Here is a 15,364-nt window from a genome sequence, read left to right on the forward strand (position 1 = left end):
TCAAACCTTCCAAAATGAGATGAAATTTACAGTTACCATATTCCGCCTAAATCATCTGCCACACTGTTCAAACAAATAGAAGCGAACTTCTTCACCTCTTTCATCAACTCATAAAGAAATTAACAATGAAAAACAGAGACTAGAAACAGAAATACAAGATAGATTAGAAAATTGTGATAGCAGCTATATAATTGCATTTCAGAGTCTCAAAAGTAAATGGCTACACTAGAATTTGAAGAGTTGTAATAACAACTATATAATTACATTTGTGCTTAGCATTGACACAAGAGTTGAGATATTTTGATAAACTTTAGTTACCCAAAAAGATTTAACATGCTCATGCGCACATTAATAATTAGAGATGCCCAAAAAAGCGACTGTTGTCACACTTTGAAGTGATTTCAAGTAAAAGTTACTAAACTAGTGTAGCCACTTATATCACAAGTTCACAGTACTTCAAAGTTTATCATGGACAACCATCCACATCATTGTCTGACGATCATGTTCACCCATACGTAAAAATAATTCCATCTTTTTGTCGCCATTACAGAGAATCATTGCAGCTTTTATACGTTGCTCTGTGGTGCACAACTCAAATGCAAGGGATTCAAGAATAGAGTAAACTTGACCACGAACATCAGATAGATCACGATCCCCCATCTTTTAAATCAAAGAACCAATTCTTTTATCTTGACTTTCAGTAAAGTTTTTCATAATTTCCATCATACCCTTAAGAAATGTCTCACTATCATCCTTTACTATTTTTTTTCCTTTTCTTGCTTTTCTCTTTCTCGTTAACATTAGAAAATGATCTTTTTGAATACTCACCTTGTTTATGACTTTTTTGGGATCCAACATGTTCATTTTCAGAACCAACAACATTTTCTCCTTCATTAAATTCGCTAGGTCCAGTGACATTTTCAGCTCTAGTAAATGAACTAGGTTCGGTGAAATCTTCAGTTGTAGCAAATACACCTTCTCCAGTGGCATTTTCAGCATCTTCAGCAACAACTTTAGAGCTATGGTAAACATTTTCTTCTTCTTCTTCATCATCATCAATATCAACATCCATAGGAAATCCAAACTCATGTCATTAGAATGTTGTGGAGCTTGACTCTTTTGTATTTCTTCAGTAGCATCTAGGGGGCCTTCAGCGAACTCTCCTGTTGCTCTATCCTTACCAAAGATTTCTTCCCAATCCTCAAACATTGGCCATTTCTTAGCATTAATTTTCCTTGCTTGTGGATCAATCTAGAATATTTAAAAAAAATAGAACAATATGATATTAATTAATTGTAAAAGGATCTAAATAGAGGCTAAATGCTACTGTATATGAAAGTAACTAATAAGGAAAGTACCATATAAAAAAACAAAAATATATTAACTACCTTTATAAAGTCAATCAAATGTTTTGGATCGTCAACTATTATAGTTCCATCATTATATTGAAATCCCAATCCACTTCGAGTCTTCAATAAAGTTATACTTCCATAGCATCTTTTCCAGTATCTGATTTTATTTTTGATGTGTGGTTCACCTTTCAATCCACTTCTAGAATGATGTTTGTGTATATAACATTCTAACTCCATCAAGTGTCCTATTCGAAAGGTACCATTATCACCTCTCCAACCATTATCACACAACTCTTTAAGTCCTTCTAAAAGAGTTTGTTCTTCTTCTGGAATCCATGTCCTTCGTGTTGAAGGTGTTGTGTTCCTTGATTTTATTGATCTCTTATTTGATGATATTTGACTATTTATTACGCCTGTAAGAACTTATGCGGCAAATTATTTAAAAAAAACCAAGTAGAACAAAATATCATAAGATTTACTATAAACTAAAGCATATATACAACAAAACAGACGTCAAGAGTACATAAGGGCGTGCAATTAAGGTCACAAAAAACAGAACTTTCTGGAAGTTCAACAATTTATATTAGGCTAGTTCTAAAGAGCAAATAAAGTCCAAAAAGGTTCTATAGCTAACAAGTAGCAACATATTTCAAAATGTAGCAATATGTCAATTTTAAAATCTTGCATTCCACATTGATTGGGACAACTCATCCCTCCAAGTGGTCCACTCCTCTGACGATTCAACAACATTAATATTCTCGTGTTGATACTTCATTTGTTCTTCTACATCAATGTCTAAGGAATCCACTTCCATCTCTCTACGAATGATATTATGAATCAAACAACAAGCACTAATGATCCTGTTATGAACCTTAACAGAGTACCATGAAGGACTTTTAAGAATTCCCCAACATCCTTTCGACAAACCAAATTCCCTTTCAATTACATTACGAGCTCTAGCATGCCTCATGTTGAAAATCTCTTCTTTACAACGAGGCGATGGATTATCACCGCGCCAATCCTTTAACCAATATCTATAACCTTGATAAGGTGAAAGAAATCCTTTTCCATTCGTATATCCTCCGTCACACAAATAATAGTTACCTATAATATAAACATATAATTTAGTTACTAGTGTCATTCTTTCTATGATGTAACATGAAAGCATATAAAGGCCTACCTTTATGAATTTTCAAACCATTCCTTCGTACTATAGCATCTCGTAATACATGACCATCGGCAGCTGAACCTTCCCATCCAGGTAACACATAAGTAAAATTGAGATTTCTATCACAAACTCCCAAAACATTAGTTGTTATCTCTCCTTTTCTTGTTCTATATCTTGGTTTGTGTTGGATTGGAACTCTAATAGGAATGTAAGTACCGTCTAGCGCACCTAAACACCCTTTAAGATAAATTATAGTGTTATCTGAAAATATATAATATTTTTCTAAAACTATTATAAAAACTGCATATTTTGTATATGAGTTAAAGATTCTAAGCGATAATTTCACCTACCTCAAACCATTTCCATTGATCTTCATTCTCATCCTCAAGTACCGGTTTAGGATTAACAAGTAGCAATGGAGTTAGTTTGAGAATAGCACTCAAGCATTCATTGAAAGCATGACTTATGCTCCATCCTGATCTAATATAATCAACCTTGATGGATCTATTTTTCTCATGATGAGCCAAGATATTTAAAAACATTGCTAATTTTTCACAACATGACATACTTTTACTATCAGTCAGACCTCCAATATCTTTAGTTAAGAGAACTAAAGTGTGAAAGGCATTTCTATCCATTCTTAACTTATCGATACATACACTACCATTATCATTTATGATATAGTGTAAGTGCGAAATGATTTTCGAAACTCAAACACTCATATGATATCTAACCTCACGTCTATTTTGACATCGTCTTCTTAGAGAATAACAATGACTAGCCATGAAAAGACAAAAAATGAGAACAAGAACTTGCTGAAACACTATCTCCACAAGAATAATATATTCAATACCTGATAATGGTTGAAGATCCATAATAACACCTATATTTGCCATAAAAATATGAATAAATACATACAAAGCTTTTAAACAAGTATCTATGTATATAAATTCCTAATTTTCAACAATATAAAGAGTGAAATAGATGAGCTCAAAGCATATTTAAAAAACGAGCTAAACCTAAATTTCATCTTAAATTGTGAAAGAGATGTTGAAAAATACATATTTTAATGAAAGACAAGACTACTAACCTTATGAAGATGAGCAAACAATGTTTGATTGAGAAAAAGGAAGAAAAATCTACTCTTGAATTTTCTTTGACAAAGTACAGAGAAGATGAAAGAGAAAAAGAAACAAGTGCTATGGAAAATGTTCTTTTAAAGGATTTTGAGGGTACTTTTGTAATTATATAATCTAATGCAAGTGTTAAAGTGCTATGTATTACTAACACCTAGAATTTCTTGGTATTAGTAATACACAACTTAATACACAATATTGTGTATAACTAATGCTTGTATTGGTTATATATAACAAAAAATAATATAATAAACAAGGTATTACTAATATACATATGTAATGCACATATAATTTTTCCTAACACACTTTACCAAACGACACCTAAATGGGATAATTTTGCACACTAAAATCTACAAAAGAATACAAAGGAATGGTGAATCTAGGAGGTAAATCTACCATAGAGAAACTAAGAAAGATGTTTCGCATAGTTTGTAGGTAGGCAAAAATATATATAATGAGAATAAAATATTTTTCTCTGCTGAATTGGATTGATCAAACCAGTATCTTATTTTCATCTAACCTTTCATTTTTTTTATTTTTTTTATCCATTTTGTCTATCACATTTTTTTATATGAATTAATTTAACGCTTAGTTGTTTTACTAAATGGAAGTCTTAATTTAGATCATTCATATATTAACCAACTACATTTGTTTAAACTATTTCATAAAGATAAATAATTAAGTTAATGTTAAGTGTAATTTGGTGAAATGAATGTCTCACATCTATAAATTAATGCAATCTTGAACTTCTTAGAAGATTTGGAAAAATCTTTTTTTTTGTTGTTGAGCTAATTTTTGAAATGTAAATTAGACTTAAAATCTAATTTAGGGAAAGTGAACTGACCTTTTAAGGTAGTCAGGATTCAAGATGATCTGTGTGGCTCCCTAAACAGCTAGTGAAGAGTTGTACGGACTGTTTAGGGGTCCATATAGGTCAACCGTCAACTTTTAAGTTAGGGATATCCCACTGTGTTTGATACCTAAGATATGTCAATTAACCCATATTCTTAGCTCTATATAAGTGATTTAAGTCCTAAAACTATCCATTATAAATCATTCACCAAATCCCTAATTTCTTTCCAAGTTCTTTCCAAAAATCCTCTCTAAAGTTAAGGAAAAATAAGTTTGGTTTCACTTCAAGGTCTACAATTACCATATCTTTTTGGAATTGACCACTAAGGTATGTAAGTATTCACCTATGGACTCCTTTCCTCTACAGGGTTCCTAATATGTTCAAATTTTACAAGTTAGATTCTCAATTCAAAGTTAGGGTTTTGTTCAATCTTTATGGATTCTTTTCAATCATGATTTACTTACTTGTTTACTATCTTCTAATGCATGAATGGAAGTATTTACATGACTTTGAGTTGAACTCTATGAACACATGATGAAGCTTATGAACTATGAAATATGAATTTACGAAGATGTGCATGCTTTTACGAAATTGATGTAAATGATCTGAGGATGCTTTGAGAGTAAAGTGTCAATGTTGTTTTTATGAAAGTTTTTTCACGTGCTACTAAGAACATGATGGTCAAATATTTTATCACATATGGATTCATAAGGTTGAAATGTTCTGTCACTTAAGTTGAATCAAGTTTTAGTTATTATTCTAAAAGAAATTTAGCTTGGATTGATTACTTAATTGTACCCTAGTTTGAATTTTAGACTCAGGATCATGCAGTGGTGTATCTTTATGTCATGCTTAGAGCCACATATTTATCAATTACTATGACTAGTCATGCATCATTTTCGTTTCATCAGGATATCATTTTAGCCATCATGCTTCATAGTTAAACTATGTACACAAGATATAGACATGCCGGTTCAACAGTAAATATAATCAGTCTCTTCGAGAAAAAGAACACAGTTAAGAAAACCCAAAAAGAGGATATTTAATTGGGCTACTCAGACTTTATCCTAACACTCACTTTCCATTTACCCCACCCCCAACAAAAAGACATCCAATTGTCCCCAATGCATAAAAAATTGAAATACAAGAGTGTTAGGTGAAGCAAACCTGGGGTGCAAAGCACCGACAATCAGTAAGCTGGTGGGTCCGGTTCCTCGGAACCCACTATCTCTGTAATCTGGACACCCTCAGTAGTGTCCTCAGCACCAACAACACTATCAGTAGTGCCTCCCGCTATCTCCACATTTTTGGAGGTAGATGCCCCAGCAGCTGACTCTACGGCCCTCATCCGACGCGCCTCTCATCAACAAGCGAGGCTCTCCTTGCAGCCTCCATCTCACGGCGCTCCTTCTTCCGTGATCTATACTCATGCACTTGTCGAACCCTAAGACTCTTGGCATGCTCTCGAGAGGGAGGTGGTGGAATCTCAGAAGTGGCAAATAAGCCGCCATCACTGTGTCCTCAGCTTGCTTTACAGAAAGGGCCTCAAACTCAAGCACCCTAGCCTCTAAGATCATATCGATGTCTGCTCGAAGACACTCGACCGCAGCCTGCGAAGACTCTCGACCGCAGCCTGAAGGTTCGACACATCCACCTGAGGGGTTGTCCGAGCTAGCACCCGCAACTCAAAAGCGTCCAAGCGCTGATGAACCTCAACGATCTTCTGCTCTATGTGCTGGACCATTCTCCGCTCCAAGTTCTCTTTTACCTCAGCAATAGACCTCTGCATCCAAGGCTGGATGTGATGCAGAAGTGTAGCCATATGTGCCTCTAGTTTTCGAACCCTAGCAAGCGGGACTAGAGTGGGGAAAGGGTCTGAGCGAGAGGATCTCGGGCCAGTGCTACTACCCAGGATAGACTTGATCGGGGTAGTGTCAGTGGAAACAGCCTACGTAGCCGTGTGAACCTGTGTTACCGTATCAACCAGATTATCACCAAGTGGAAGCAACTCTGGACGGGGCCCTTTGCGTGGAGCCAACTTATTGGCCTCATCCCTGAGTGCAACTGTGGTGGGTGCAAGGACCTCAGCAAATTGGGAGGCTTTCTCCGACCACAAAACTCCTAAGGATCCAGATGCTCCTTCTTCATGAGTAGCTGACCCAAAAGGTGTATCGGTCGGTGTGTGCTCCTCATCGGACTGGGAGGCAATGACTACACCGGAAACCACCTTTTTGGGAGTGGCTCTGGCAGCACGTGCAGCTCTGTATGGGGTGGAAGTGCCTAGGGGCACGTACTTGGGGTCACGCTCATCATCAGAGCCAATCGCCAGGAGGGCAGACGGGGCGACAGACTTTGATCGCCCACGTGCGTGACTCGATCTTGTTTTGGTGCCACAATAGATAGCACCTGTGAAGAATCAATATTAGTACTAGAGAGAGCAAACAAGACAAGCAAAACGACACAAAATAAATAAAAGAGTCAAGATGTAATGACATTTCTATAGTAACAATGAAACACGATGGACCAGGTGAAGGCTCGTCGTGAGTACGACGGACCTTCATGGGATCCATCATGTATTACTTAAAACTATGTTTATGTGGAGACCCCTGAAGAAAATTCTCCAACATTTATGATGGATAAGCAGGATGGACCGTTGTGATGATGACGGTCCGTCGTAGATGTCCGTCGTGGGACACTTGGACAAAGTATGGAGACCCTTAGGAGGGTCTCTGACCGTCATGACGGTTATGCAGGACGGACCGTCGAGGGTGTGACGGTCTGTCGTAGATGTCCGTAAGATAAAACTTGGAAAAAGTTTGAGACCCTTAAGAATAGGGTCTCTGACACCAGAACAGTTGTGCAAGACGGACCGTCGTGGGAACGATGGTTCGTCGCATGTGACCGTTAGAGGACACTTAGAAAAAGTGATAGCCCCTTAGGTATAGGGTCTCTAACAACTAGAACGGTTGTGCAGGTTGGACCGTCGTGGGAATGACGGTCCGTTGCATGTGTCCATTGGGGGACACTTGGAGAAAATTGGATAGTGGGGTGCTGGGGATGCTGGGACGAACCCTATGATGGTCCGTAGTGGGTATGACGGTCCGTCATCAGGGTCTCGTTCTTACATTCAGTGATAGAACTGGGAATGCCACAATCATCCCCTATGACCCAAATGGAATTTTTAATGTTTTAACCTACATGTGTCTAACCCAAATATCTAGTAAACTAGAAATGCTAAAGCAACTATTTCTAGAGTTATAACAATGCAATTTTGAGGATTCTCATCCTAGGTTAGACAGAATATATATTAAAGAATGAACCCATCAATAAGGAATAGGCTAATACTAATTGATAAACAAAAATGCAATGTAAATGTGTAGAAATCAGAGACACGTACCTGAGAATTTGAGAAAAACAAGCGAGGAAAGTACTAGGTGATCAAGTAGAGAATAACAGCAGCGGACTCTGACTAGTAGAGAGTGGATTTTAGGAATTTGGGAAAATGATCGGTTGAAAGAGAGGTAGGAAATTGGAAGTTGAAAAGGGGGGGGATGGGAGGAAGACGGAAGGAAATGGGTGGAATGAAGGGGTGGGGTTTTTAAATGTTAAGAATTTTTAAAATAACCCAGCCGGGTCAAGTCAGGTAGGCTTCATTAATAACGTGACGAGTCCCCGATGATGGTATGTCGCAGTAGTGATGGTCTGTCATTGGTTCCGTCGTGTGTGCCCTAGTTTTGAAAATAACTAAAAGACGTACCTGGCACAACGGATTCACATGACGGTCCATCGCGTTCGTGACAGGACATCGATGGATCCGTCAGTGACTGCTGCATAGTGATTTTCTACAGAATTTCCTGGTGATGTGCCTGCAAATTTAAAACCCATTAGTAGAAAATGCTACCACTACCAGAAAGAAAAACTATAAGTATTGGGTTGCCTCCCAACAAGCGCCTGTTTTAACGTCGCGGCACGACTGAGGACGCTTGATTACTTATCCTTCATCAAGATGGTAGGCCTTGATCCCTTCATTTGTCGATTCAGTATGCCCAAAATAGGGTTTTATTCATTTTTTATTCACCTTAAACCGCACTCTTTCCTTGGTTCCCTCTTTGGTTTCTAACTCAACTGCTCCATGAGGGAATAATAAGGTAATCAAGGAAGGGCCAGTCCATTTGGACTTGAGCTTGCCCGGAAGCCAATGCAACCTAGAACTGTCTAAAAGCACCAAATCCCCAACCGTAAACTCTCATTTTTCACTTTTTAGGTCATAATCCTTATTCATCTTCTCTTTGTAGGATATAAAAGATACCGATTGGAGCTCACCACTCTGCCTCATGGACCTACAAATATTAAAGGTCGCTTCTTCATTGTTCAATCGAAATTTCATCTGCCTCTTTTCCATATAAACTAAGTCCCTACCCGTGGCAAGGAATGGACTCCCAAGAATAATAGGCACTTCAAAATCGACTTCACAATCAAGGATAACAAAATCTGCTGGAAATATGAACGACTCCACCTTTACCAGCACATCGTGGAGTATCCCTATAGGCCTTTTCACTATTCGATCGGCCATTAGTAGCCGCATCGCAGTGGGCTTTGGGTCACCCAAACCCAACTTCTTGTAAATCGAGAGGGGCATGAGATTTATGCTTGCCCCCAGATCACATGATTCTTTCGCAAAATGTAATGACCGGACTATACAAGAAATAGTGAACGCACCCGGATGTTCTTTCTTTTGTACGAGACATCTTGTAGCAATAGCACTACAATGCTGCATTCTATCATCATCCTCGAAAATGACCGATATTTTCTTCATAACCAGATCTTTCATAAACTTGGCATAACCGAGCATTTATTCTAGAGCTTCTACCAAAGGGACATCGTTAGAAAGCTGCTTCAACATTGTTATAAAATGCGATATTTACCATTCTCGGTCTTTTTCACTAATTTTTTAGGAAAGGGGGTCTAGGCATGGGAATTACCTTTATAGGGACATCCGCATCTTTTACAGTGCTATGTTCTGCTTCACCGCTACCCTCTACCACCTTATCATTATCCTTTCTCACCTTTTCCTCATTAGACGGCATAGGTGGGTCAATGGTTTGCTTACCACCCCGAGTAGTGATTGCCATACAGTGTGCATCATTTTTCGGATTTTGGACAGTGTTGCTAGGAAGAGTGCCCAGTTGCCGTGTGTTCACATTCGCAGATAATTGGGCCATTTGCAACTCGATCTGCTTAATCGATATTGCATGTGTATCGAATTTCTGCCCCATACCCACTAAATCACTCCTTAACTCTTTAATGTTCTCATCATTAGCATCGAACCTCCTCATCATTTTGTGCAACATATACTTAACGCGCGCCATACTATATCCACCATCCCCCAAGATTAACTTCACGATTTCGAGGAGGGACATAGGGTCCATTACTATCATTTCTGTTACCATAGTTACCCTTGTTGAAGTTGTTGTCGTGGTTATAGTTTCCATCTCAGACATAATGACCCTCACAGTTATAGTTACCATAGATCCGACCTTGGTTCCCTTGACCTTGGCGCCAATTATCCTGATTTGAGCCTTGGACACTCGGTCGGAAACCCCTCGTCTGCTCGTTTACCGCATAGGAATCCTCTACATAATAGCATTCATCATTTGGTGGTGGTGGCTTAGACAAGTAGTTGACTGCATTTATCTTTTCTGCACCCTAATGATATATTTTAATACCAACCCAAGCTTAGTTCTCATCTGAGCCATCTCTTCACGAATATTTTCTGTGGCTGGGTTGTGAGTGGATTGCACTGCGAAGGTATTTCTCCCAATATCTGACTTCCTAGTACTCCAAGCTTTATTATTCCGGGAGATTTTCTCTAACTTTTCAGCAATCTCAGCATAAGGACACTCCCCATAAGAACCACCTGCTATAGTATCCAACACCGCTTTATTATTATCATCCTGTACCCGATAGAAGTATTTCTTGAGTGACTCATCATCTATACGGTGGTTGGGGACGCTTCTAAAAAATGAGGTTAATTTATCCCAAGAACTACTAACTGACTCTCCTTGTAGTGCCATAAAGTTGTTCACTCTGTCTTTGTGGTTTAGTTTCTTGGAGACCGGGTAGTGGTGTGCTAAGAAAACGTCCCTTAGTTGGTTCCAAGTGAAAATTAAGTTATAAGGGAGCTTAGTTAACCAAATAGCAACCTCTCCCGTCAGTGAGAGAGGAAACACTCTTATCCCTATCACATCCAAGTCCAAGTCAAGCCTCCCTACACAACTTTTACACACTACCCTTACCTTAGCTATATGGGCATGTGGATCCTCAGAAGGTAGCCCTGAAAACAAACCTCTGCAGTGAGCATTTGCATCAGGATACTAGTTACCACAAAGGTGTGACCTGGTGGCAGAGGGGGTAAGACAAGTGGTCCATCGGAGTCTTCTATATTGTCATAGCCTCTGTAGTATTCTTGGGGCCGTGGAGTGGGATTTTGTCCCCTCTGTTGGTTTTCACCCGGAGCATCGGGTAACAACTTAAAATGAACATCAATCGGAGCTGGGATGTTCTGGTTTGAATCATCATCATTAATACCCAAGTTTCGATTCATGTAGCGTAGTGTACACTCTAATTCGTTATCGTAGGGAAACAAGGGTTCTCTTCCTCTCTGTGTATTTGGCATACAAGGAAGATAGTTTTGCAAGAATAAAAAAAACAAAAAACAAAGTAAAATTAAGAAAATATTGACTAAATTTTAGTAATAAGTTTAAGTTAATCTAAAAGCTACTTTCCGCAGCAGCGGCACCAAAATTTGATACACTCAAATTTACTTCTCAAATAAGAAGTAAAGCGGTCGTATCAAGTAAAGAACCCAACTAATGAGGTTAGGATCGTTCCCACGAGGAAAATAGTTCAAACTTAACTTCAATCTATTAGTACTATATAGTCAATTATTTCCTTAGAAAATATAGACAATAAAAGGGGGGGTTTTACTTCTAAATGAATAAAAATAACTAGCTAAATTAAAGGAGACACTATCAACTTCAAATGTTGGAGTTTAATAAAAGTAACTAGGGTTTACGTGTTCCCCACAGGTTTCTAACTTGATAATTCTAACTATAACAATTCTTTCCTAGTATCTTGCATGCAAAGTGATAAGTTATGTATTTCTAAATCCTTGGTCCGGCATCTAGAAAATTTTACTCCGCACCTTGGTCCGGCTACGTGTGTTGCTATACTAACCCTTAACTTTACCTCATATTAAGCATTGTATTCAATATTTGACTAAGTTATTACCTCGTACCAATCAATACTAGCCTATTAGATGGTATACACTAAATCTATGTTGATGATTCTTTTCCTATTATCTACCTCCTTGATCCGGCAAGTAGCATTAAGGCAAGTTCTAACGTTGGTCATCCGTTAAAAAGACTTCTAAGCGAAAGAATTATCAATACATGCAAGACACTATTTAAGAATTGTTATTTTAGTTAGATTTTACCTCATTATTCGCCTATGGTTCCCACAACACTAGTTGTGGAGTTTAGTTATCCTTAGCCATAATCACAATATTCGAATATGTAATATAAGAATTCATGCACTTACTTCAATGAGAAAGAATAAAATCCAGAAATTCACTTGATTAATCAACAAAATCACCAACAATCAATTACTGAAATTAATTGAAGACTAAAGATTCTCCAAAAATGTAATAATAATCACAAAGTTTAATCCACAAAAGAAGCTAAAGAGTCTAACTATATGAGAGTCTAATAACCAAAAAGTCTAACCCCAAAAACAAGGTTTTTTCGAAGTATTTATAAAAAAATAAAAACCTAATCAAAGAAGGACTCTATTTGCTGGAAATCTGTCAAAACGTGGCTGGATCGACGGACCTCGCGACGGGTCATCGTGGTCACGATGGACCGTCATAGACTCCGTCGTCCCATACTTTGCAAATTCTTCTGCTACTCTCTTCATTATCCACGATGGAAGGTATGACGAATCGTCACAGGCACAACGGTTCGTCGAGGGTCTCCGTTCCATAACACTTAAACTCTTGGAATTTGGGTATTGGGACTACTTCTCTAATCTTCATGACGAACCAGCAGGACGGACCGTCATGGCTACGACGGTCCGTCACACACTCCGTAACCCCACACTTGGTCAGACTTCCCCATCTTCCTTCAACAACTTCACTACGATGCCACCTACGGACCGTCACAGGCACGACGGACCATCACAAGCTCCGTAGGTGGTATTTTTCTTCATTTCTTTCTCAAAAACCTCTGCATTCATCTTTTAGACAGATTTCTTGCAAATAAAGAGAAACTTATATAAAAATTAATATAAAAAGGCTTTTGGACACACACTAAGCTTAAGGAAAAAGCATTAAAAATACCGTGAAACCACGGTGTATCATGTTTAGGAAGCGAGCGAGAGATTGGAGGAGAGTGGCAAGCAAGATATTTGTGAGAGAGGCGCCTGGCAATTTTTTGCAAACGTTTGCTATGGATCACAATTAAATCAAACCCTAGCTACTCCATTTATTTTAGATTATTAGTTTGCTATTATATACAATTTTTCCTATGATTAATTAAGTTAATTTCTAACTACAAAGACAATTTTTATATTATTTAAATAATTCAAAGACATTTCTGATCTTTTTCTATAAATTGAATTGTATTGCGTATAATCATAGGAAATTTTACACAAATTTCATAATATTAAAAATTAATTACATTTTATCTCCACTCTTTTCTAAATAATAAAAATCTCTTAAATTTGATGAAATTCAGTACATCTCACACATCCAGATACTCTATGTTCCGTTTCTTATAAATCTCTCAACCTCCCGATATATCGCATGTCAATTTTGATAAATCATTCAACATTTCAATACGTCATGTACGTCCTGATACATTGCGTAAAGTGTATCCAAAAACAGAAGAGAGTAAAAAAATTTATAATTTTTTTAATGATAGAAATATGGTAAAATAAGTTGTGCCTATAGTTACTTTAAGTTGTTTCCTTTAGTTGTTTCCTTTACTTGCATTGGATAGGTTACTGGCCTTGGTCTCAATTTTCTTCCAGATGGTAAGCTTTTACTTTGAATGGGTAAATTTTGGACACTAAAATCTACAAAATAACACAAAGAATAATGAATCTAGGAGGTAAATCTACCACACATAATCTAAGAAAGATACTTCACATAGTTTGCAGGCAAAATATATAATGAGAATTAAATGTTTTTCTTTGCTGAATTTGATTGATCAATTAGTGTCTTATTTACATCTAACCATTTATTTTTTTTCTTTTATTTTCTACCTATTTTTTCTATCACATATTTTATCATAAATTAATTTAAGGCTCCCAAAATGGAAGTCTCAGTTTAGATCATTCAGATATTAATCAACTAGATTTGTTTAACCTATTTTATAAAGATAGATAATTAAGTTAATGTTAATTGTAGTTTGGTAAACGTCTCATGAAATCTTGAACTTCTTAGAAAATTTAGATAAATCTTCTTTTGTTGAGATAATTTTTGAAATGTAAATTAGGCCTAGAATCTGATTTAGCAAGCTGAAATCCAATATAATAACTTAATATTTAGATTCAAATACTTTTATATTAATAACAAAAAGCAGTACCTTGATCCTTAAATTAATGTGCCACAAATTTTATAATATCTGTAGTTCTAAGCTTTTCTAAATTATTTGTCCAATATCTTTCTGTCTATATTAAGATGTTAGACTTAGTAGGAATTTGGACATGTGATTTCATATTTCAATATCTATGCAATTTCATGTTTCAATATATAATCATAAGATAAAATTAATTTTTGGATATGTAATTTTAAATTTTGTAATATAAAATCAATAAAATCAACATTTGAACATGTAATCTTACATTGATTTCATCTCATGATTCCACATCATGAGATGAAATTTCAATTTCTCGAAAAATTATAATTTGATAATTTTATATTCAAATAAAATATTATGTTCATATCATAATTTCATACCGTATTATAAAATACTGTTTATTTTTATATTACGAAGGGAAGGAAACATTCATGAATTTGTCAACTTTTTATCAAATTACTTTTACAATGAAACAGGAAATTATATCTACTAGTCAAGTCATAAGGGGACCAAATGATGTGTAGTTTGAAGGAAAGGTATATTTAATATCTTATAATGAACAACAAATAAATATATATATAAGAATTTAGAAAGGTGGGATTTTTATGTATCCATTTTTACTAAATTAGAGTAAACAATTGTACGAAAACATATGGTGAGAAAGACACGCTTCATGCAGCTAAAAGGATAGAAAGGAATATAATTCGGTATAAATCAAACTCACAGAATTGCACTAAAAGATTTTATCCCTTTTGCGAATCACACACTTATCCCTCCGTTTTATTTTATGTAGCATCGTTTGATTTTTTCTTTTAAAAAAATAAAATTTATAATTTATAAAACTCTTAGATATTTGTGATTGTGAATCATTTCATTATGAAAATATTAAGAGAAGTGTAAAATTATTTCTAATTATTATAATTTTTCTTTTTTTAGCAGACTAAAAAAAAAGTATCATGTTAAGACCGAAGAAGCATTTTCCATCACTTAGTGGATTCCACTACAAAATAAAGATGAATGAAGGTTAGCTATTAATTCCCTAATCTAAAACAATATAATTAATTAATGAAATTATGGACCGAATAACTTTATATATACATAGATGTTATTGCGGATCCTATCATTGCATGTTATGAATCAATTAGCCTATATGTTAGATTAGGGGTAGGCACCAATATAACATTCATAAATTACCAGGTGTAGTATATATTGGTGTT

At 36.1% G+C, this 15,364-nt stretch overlaps 1 protein-coding gene across 1 annotated transcript; it reads right to left on the reverse strand.

Moving 5' to 3' along the window:
• Positions 1-2,025: 2,025 nt before the first annotated feature.
• Positions 2,026-5,857, reverse strand: LOC101260895 (protein ALP1-like). Its single transcript, XM_069290910.1, has 3 exons — positions 5,731-5,857; positions 2,551-2,601; positions 2,026-2,456 (listed from the first exon to the last, which is right to left on the reverse strand). Exons 1-3 carry the CDS (start codon positions 5,855-5,857, stop codon positions 2,026-2,028), a joined length of 609 nt encoding a protein of 202 aa, XP_069147011.1.
• Between the last annotated feature and the right edge of the window lie 9,507 nt (positions 5,858-15,364).

This window comes from Solanum lycopersicum, chromosome 11 (assembly GCF_036512215.1).
Source record: "Solanum lycopersicum chromosome 11, SLM_r2.1".
In the NCBI taxonomy this organism is placed as follows: domain Eukaryota; kingdom Viridiplantae; phylum Streptophyta; class Magnoliopsida; order Solanales; family Solanaceae; genus Solanum; species Solanum lycopersicum.

Bases quoted from the DNA above. Each gene is read 5' to 3' on its own strand.
- LOC101260895 (XM_069290910.1), bottom strand. From the start codon at position 5,857: ATGAGGGCCGTAGAGTCAGCTGCTGGGGCATCTACCTCCAAAAATGTG. The intron at 2,602-5,730 runs GTTCCGAGGAAC...CTGGATGGGAAG, and splicing joins CCAGATTACAGAGATAGTGG to GTTCAGCTGCCGATGGTCAT. The intron at 2,457-2,550 runs GTTTGAAAATTC...TTTATATTATAG, and splicing joins TGCTATAGTACGAAGGAATG to GTAACTATTATTTGTGTGAC.